The sequence below is a fragment of the Pteropus alecto genome, unplaced genomic scaffold (assembly GCF_000325575.1).
Source record: "Pteropus alecto unplaced genomic scaffold, ASM32557v1 scaffold21, whole genome shotgun sequence".
Classification (NCBI taxonomy): Eukaryota; Metazoa; Chordata; class Mammalia; order Chiroptera; family Pteropodidae; genus Pteropus; species Pteropus alecto.
Window position 1 is genome coordinate 31,246,523 of NW_006436282.1, and position 7,264 is coordinate 31,253,786.

At 44.8% G+C, this 7,264-nt stretch overlaps 1 protein-coding gene and 1 pseudogene across 1 annotated transcript in view; both read right to left on the reverse strand.

Annotated features, from left to right (window-relative positions):
- SPATA48 (spermatogenesis associated 48) overlaps nucleotides 1–7,264 on the reverse strand; it is a 33,428-nt gene that overhangs the window by 12,020 nt on the left and 14,144 nt on the right. Inside the window, exons 6-8 of the mRNA XM_015589421.1 lie at nucleotides 6,428–6,495; nucleotides 1,633–1,674; nucleotides 259–366 (exon numbers count right to left, since the gene is read on the reverse strand). Coding sequence (XP_015444907.1) covers nucleotides 259–366; nucleotides 1,633–1,674; nucleotides 6,428–6,495 — 218 coding nt within the window. The remainder of the gene's footprint in view (nucleotides 1–258; nucleotides 367–1,632; nucleotides 1,675–6,427; nucleotides 6,496–7,264) is intronic.
- On the reverse strand, nucleotides 1,956–2,074 carry LOC112479788 (annotated as a pseudogene).

Sequence of the window (7,264 nt, forward strand, 5' to 3'; positions counted from 1 at the left end):
AAAGAAAAAAAAAAAAGATTTCACTCATTTATGGGATATAAAACTGAAAGCAACCAATGAACGAGACGAACAAGAACTCATAGACGCAGACAACAGTTTAGTGGTGCCCAGAGTGAAAAGGCGGAGGTGGGGAGGAAGCTTAGGGTCAAGGGGTCAAACACATGGTGAGGGATGGAGATTTAACTTTGGGTGGTGGACACACGATGCAATATACATAGGGCATATTATCGAATAATAATTCAATAAAATTGAACTCACCGACTCGTGTTTGTGTAAAGAATTTTAGAGCTCCGAGGCTTGGCCAGAGATGTGATGTCCCCAAAGGGGTTGTCAATGTCATCGGCGTTTGTGGACTGCACATAACCACTGTCAGGGGGAAGAGAAAAGACAATGTGTGTTTCTTTACAAGAAATACGGAAGAAATAATAAAGTGTCCTACCTTCCAGAACAAATCTTATTTGCTAAAATAGATCAAAAACTGAAAATGCAAGAAATAGATAAATAAATAATTTAAAGCATGATAATGGAACAATTACGAAAAAAAAGACAGAAAAAACATTTTTCCTTTTCCAGAATAGGAGTCACTGGGCTCACGTGCTCTCAGGTTTGTGTTTCTGAGCAGAGGATCGGGCTCCTTCTGCAGCCCTGGGACCCCTCGGCTTTGCGCACTGGGAGGCAGTCTGGGCCAAGGCGAAGACTGGCCCTGGCCAGAGTTCCTGGGGCTCCCTGGAGGTGGGGTCCTCGGCGGCCAGCCATGCGCCTTAGGGGCCTGAGAAAAGGCTGGATCCACATGGGAGAGTGTCCTGGACTACCGCTGAGGCGAGGTTGGGAGCCTGGTCAGCTCCACATGGGGGGTGGGGGGAGCCATGATGGGGGCGGGGCCGAGACTACAGGCCCAGCCCCTCCGCTTACTCGGTTGCTTTGTACCTAGGTGCTGCGATCCTAATGTTTATCGCCCACATCCCCGCGTGGAAGTTCTAATGCCCAAGGTGATGGTGTCAGGAGGTGGGAGGTGCTTCAGGCGTGGGGGCGGAGCCCTCGAGAATGAGATTACGAGAGCTCCGTGGCCGGGAAGAGGGGCCTTGCGGTCCAGGCTGGTGTCCAGACTCCAGAAACGTGAGCAGTCAGTGTCCGCTGTGGATAAGGCGCTCGGCCTGCGGTCTTTCGTTGTGACATCCTGCACAGACTAAGACAGAGGAGATGCTCCCGTCTAAAGCAGAGACGCCGCGATGGCGCATGTCACAGATGGCCAGAGTCCAGCTTAGACAAGACAGAGGCTGCAGCCCAGCGCCGGGGCGTCGGCGGGACAGCGCATCTTCCACAGCGAGGGTGAAAGTCCTTCTGGGTGACAACACCTATGCCAGAAGCATCCAGCGTATTTTATTTCCTAAAATAACCATCTTGGGAAACCATAAAAATACCATTCCCCCTTCCTTTCTTTTATTAAAATCTTTATCAAATATTTAATGAATATCCTGACATTAAACAGGCGCCGGGCGAGGAAAACTTTAGAAATCTGTCACAAAGCACACGTTGTCTTAAAAAGCGAATTGCAAACGTGAGTGGGTTGAAAGCAACCACGACCTAGAGGCAAATCTAGTCGATTCTAAAGCATTAACGAACATGACTTACGTGTAGAGAGGAACGTAGCTGCTCCTCGAGCTTGGACTCACACTTAGAGAAAGAGAAAACACAAGTAATTGACTTTCTGACATCAGCTTAATAAACACACATTATCACAGTATTTCTTATTAAAATAAAAGCAAGTCTTCGGAGACATCTCATAGAAATTGGCCTCCAAAAGTTTGCAATTTTGAACAGGAATGATCTGAAGATGTAGTTTTTTATTTTAATTAATTAATTAACTAATTAATTAATTAATTTTAGGTGAGGCAACCCTTGGTTGACCTCATAGATTGCAAGGACCTTGTCAGCTTACAATCCCTTATTTTTTATGCCTACAGCACCTGGGCTTCCTAGGTGGTCTCCCATCCAAGTACTAACCAGGCCCGACCCTGCTGAGCTTCCGAGATCAGCCGGGATCTGGCGTGTTCAGGGTGGCGTGGCCGTGGACTGAAGACGCGGCCTTAAGCGAAGTGGGACCCAGACGAGTTGAGCGCAGAGCGTTCGGTCGCCCGCGTGGACCCGCTCACCATCCAGCCGCTCCCCGGCCACCCGCCCACGTGGGTTCCCCCTCCCTGCACCCTCTCAGCGGTCAGACTCGCGTGCCGTAGCTGGCGAAGCCGCACGGCCCATTTGCTCAGACACACGGGCTTTTCATGCTTGAGTGGGGCTTGTAGGCCGTCGAGGCTTGTCCTCCGTGGTGTCAGTGAAGCAGCCACCGCACGAAGTTCAGTGACTCACACAAGACACTGGTGGCTTAGGGCAGCGCAAGGAGCCCCGCGTTTACATTGCTTTTTTCCAGCTCCAGCCCTAGTATCAGCCATTTCTCCAAGGATCTCAAAACTTCTTGTATTAGAGTATGGTGTTTAAAAACCAACTTCTGGCCGCTAGATGTGCTTGCGGCTGCTGGGGTGTCCCTACGTCTAGGCTCTCTCAGGGGCCAGGGATAGGAATAGGTGGGGGCATACGAGGCCACGCGTACCCACACATCTATACACATTTTCTATCTGCTCCCTGCTCCTTCGCGGGCCGTGGGCTCACAGGCTCTCTCACGGGATCGGCGCACGGGGCTCGGTTTAGCCTGTGTCCCTCACTCATTTCTAATGTCGTTCTCTGACCCTATGACACCTGCCTCCCATTACCTACCAAATACTTGCTTTTTTTGCTCAAACCTAGTATACACGTAAGAAATTTTAGAATCGCCACCCCATTGCCCCGTGAGAAACCCATTCACCACCTGCAACGTAAAGGCTTCTACACACTTCTTTCTGTCTTTACAGTTAGTGTTCAGTCAAAATACCGTTTCCAAATTCTTTCAGGTACACATTTACTTAGGACCACTCCTTTGCTCCCCATGCACTGAACGGTAGTTACGTCATTTATGTGTATCACAGATGCGTTTGCCACGATCTGCACTCCATCCTGGACTCCCATGACATCCTGGTAGATATTAAGTAATTAATTAATATTTAATTTGCATGCAGCAAAGTTTGTTATTCGTGGTGCATAGTTCTACGGGCTGACAAATGCAGCGCCACCCACAGAGCCACACACAGCAGTTCCAGCTCCATAGATGTGCCCCGTGTCGCCTCTTTGCGCTCAGCTCCTTCCCTCTCCACCAACCGCTGGCAGCCACCGATCCATTCCCGTCCTTTCTGTTTTGCCTTTTCCAGAATGTCATACAAATGAATCATACGATATGTGACACTTTGGGTCTGGCTCATTTCACTGAGCAACATGCATTTAAGGTTCATCCACATCGTTGTGTCCCATTTGTCCTTGTCGCTGTGGGGTGGACTCCACTGCATAGGTACACTCTAGTGTGTTTGTCCAGTGTACCTTTTCCATCCACCTGCAGAAAGCCATCTCAGTTGTTCCGTGACTTTGGAGATTATGAACCAAGCTGACAGCCACACCTGCATACAGGTTTGCGCATGGGCTCCTGGGAGCAACACCTGCACGGAGGAAGGCTGCGGGGCGAGCGGTCGCCTCAGCAGCTCTGAGGTGTGGTCATCCTCACTAAGACATATAGCTCTTAATCCAGCAAGTGATTTATCATTTAAAAAACGCAATATATCCATATCAACTGGATAACAATTTTATCATCGGGGTGAGCCATTTGCTACTTTACCAGATGATATTTAAGTAAAAAGATGCTAAGAAAGGTTTCCATCATCACTCATATAATACAGTCAGTGCCAGTGATTTATATCTTCATTCTTTCAAGAGATATTTGAATGGTGATTATTAATGATTTCAGCTTGTAGTGTTCACAAGGATCTTACATTTTTGAATGTTTCAATATTTTATTTAAATTATTACCATTCAGTTTATACAATAGAATCTACTATTTATATTGGGGTATTTTATATATTTGGCAAAACCATCTTTTAAATAATTATTATCCAAAAAATTTACACGTTGTTTTTAGAATATGGCTCAATAAAATCTAAGTTTGCTGACAAGACCCAATATTTTCCCCAATATTGTCACCATTTGCAATTCCAGATTTGGCAGTTAAACTTAATTAAGATTAAGTTTAATCTTAATTAAACTTTGCATATTTCCACTTCATTATCCTTTTTTCTTCTAAAAACAAACAAAAAATTTTTTTACAGGCAATTTAAACTGGTTTTAATCAAGTGATATGATTTTCAAAGATTTGAAAAATGTTAGATTTGATATTGTTTTTTCATAACTGAAATTATACCCAAAACTCTCATTAATTTTGCTAAGGTTAAAAATCTTCATTATTTTGTAATTACTTTGGATTAGGTAAATACAACATTAAATATCCAAAATTAACCCTTACGTTAAGGTGATGATCAAATTGACTATCATCAAACTGGAAAATCGGATGGAACGCCAGAGACAAAAAATGAGATAATCTTATTTTGGAAAGCATGTATCTTGCTTATGTATTTTCTGCCTGCTTCACACTATTCTCCATAATTGGCTATAATATTATTTGCAAAATATACAGATCTGTTTAAAGCTCCATGTGATTCATTCTCATATTTTCTATTTTATTTAATTTGCTGGTTGTGACTCCCCACTAACAAGTTGTGACCAACAGGCTAAGAGTAACTCATTAAAATCCTTAGTAGAGTCCATTCTTTAAACTGGACTAAGATAAGCAAGAATCAATTTCAAGTGGCTTAAATAAATAAACACAAAAAGCAAAACTTTATTATTTTTTAGAAAAAATGTAAGTAAAGAAGGGTAAAATCTTTATCACTTCTAGGTAGGAAATATCTATTAAAAGCGCCACAAAAATAACTAGACATGGAGGAAAATGGGTGAGTTCAGTTACAGCAAAATTCAAAACTTTGGTTCAGCAAAGGGCACTATAAAATAGAAAAAAGTCACAGATGGGAAAGAGATACTTTGATGCATGTCACCAATAAAGGGTTTTTATCCAGAATAATGGGCAAAAAATGTCTATAATCAATAAGTAAGACATAAAAAACCCAACTGAAAAAAAGGGTAAAATATATGATCAGGTAAGTTATAGATGTGTACGCTCAAATGAGTCATAACTTATAAAAAATGATGATCAGTGGTCAGGTAAATGTAAGTTAATATTGTAATGAAGTACAATGTTATGCTCATAAAATTGGAATTTTTTTCAATTTGAAAATCTCCAATGCTGACCACAGTGTGGGGACTCAAGCATTGGTGATGGCACAGACACTTGTAAAACTCATTGGAGAAGAATGGGACGAAACTCAGGAAATGAAGGTAGCTCTTGGTGCAGCCACGGTGGACGTGAGTATGTGAGTATGAAACCCACACATGTTTTTATGCCTGGGTAATGAAGACATGAGGACATTGTTTCCAACTGCAGTAAAAATCAGAAAAAAAGTTAAACTATGACAATGGATGAATAAATTGTGGTATATCCATTCAATGAAAGACTACATAGTAGGGAAAATGGACACCTGGAGATGCAGATGCCCACCTGTATGAATCTCACAAACACAACACCGAACAAAACGCGAAGTTGTATAAATGTGTGTAAGAGACCACTTATACTGAGTTTAAACCACACACCTCGATACCACATTTGGGTCGAGAATAACACACGTGGTTTAAAGGTCGTAGGGATACACGAAGACATGAAACATCGCAGCCACGGCAGCGGCGCTCCCTGAGGAAGGGCCAGGTGCTTAGAGAGAAGCACACAGCCGCTGCCCCGGGGCTGCCAGTGCTTTATTGCTAAAGCTGGAAGATGACACACGAATTATATTCTTATTCATACGTTTTGTGTATACGAAATATTCAAGACTAAATTTAAAAAATCAAAATCGAGACGATGACCTGGAATGTGGGTTGCAGTGAGAACACAAATACTAACATTTTCAAAGGCCGAGGTGCCAGTTTTTAGACGAAATGAACAAAATTACTTATGCGGGAGGATGAGTCATTAAGCCATAGTTCTTAGCATTAGCAGAACTCAGAACTACGTTACACAAAAGTTGACGGAAAACGATTTGTAATTCCTTGAAGTCCATGGATTTTGCAGCATTGCGATTCTTCATATCCGATTTGTCTTTAGATTGAGGTGGTATATTTAATGGTCTAGATTTTAAGGAGGTTAAGAGAAAACAAGAGGAAGCAGCACTAAACAACTGAACTGGGATGTGGGTCCTTTCCTGTCACGGGGCGGCAGTCTGCGGGCTTCTGGGCTGCTCTCCAGAGGGTGTGCCCCCCGCCCCCAACCATGGGCTAGATCAGCCGATTCTTAACCACAAATATGTGACGGGAAAATCGAGAGATGAGAACATGAGCAGATAAAACTTACAAAGTGACTGGTTTGACTGGTGCCAAGAAAGATCTTGTTTGAAATCTGTCCCAGAGTCCACCAACCATCTAAAATCATCAAAATGAATGACAGGTATTCAGTAAACAAGGCACTGTAGTTTCTAGCATAGAAGTTCCAATTACTGTACTTTCTAGTACACTAGCTCCCAAGGTCCCAACAGGCCTGTCCGCATGGGGGGCCAGCCCCAGGCTCCCCAGGAAAAGCTCTCCCCAAATCCCTCAGCGACCGCGTTTGCTCCCAGGCGCCCTGGTCCCCACCCCTGCGCTCAGACCCTGAACTTCAGTTTGTCTCCTCCCGCTGGGCTCTGCCTCGTTACCCGCATCCTTCCTTCACAAAGAGGCCAGCATCGAAGGCTGGCGTTGGGTCACTTGGGTCACTTGTGTCACTTGGGTCACCCGCAGATGCCCCTGGCCGCCCTCTGCAGCCCCAGGCCAGTCCCCCTGCCAGCCCAACCCGGGTCCTGCGCTTTGGACCCTGGCCTGCCTGGAAGGACTTCGGTCGCCGGTGTAACTCAGCGCCAAAGAATGTGCAGTGAAATGGTCCATTTTCTCAAGACGCGACACTTTCACGTACTCGAGAGCGCGTTAAAAATTGCCACAACAGTCCAGGCACCTTTCTGTCCTCTGGCTGACTTCAGTTTCTGTGAAAATCCCATAATGAAGCTTTATATTGAAACTGTTTTCTCTCTTATCCTTTCTCTCTTTGCAAAGCCGAGGACGTTTTTGAGACAGCGCGGAGTCAGGCTGTGGCCCCTGCCTCTCCGGGTCCCCGCCCAGCCCCGCATGCCCGTGCCCCGCATGCCCAGCCCCGCATGCC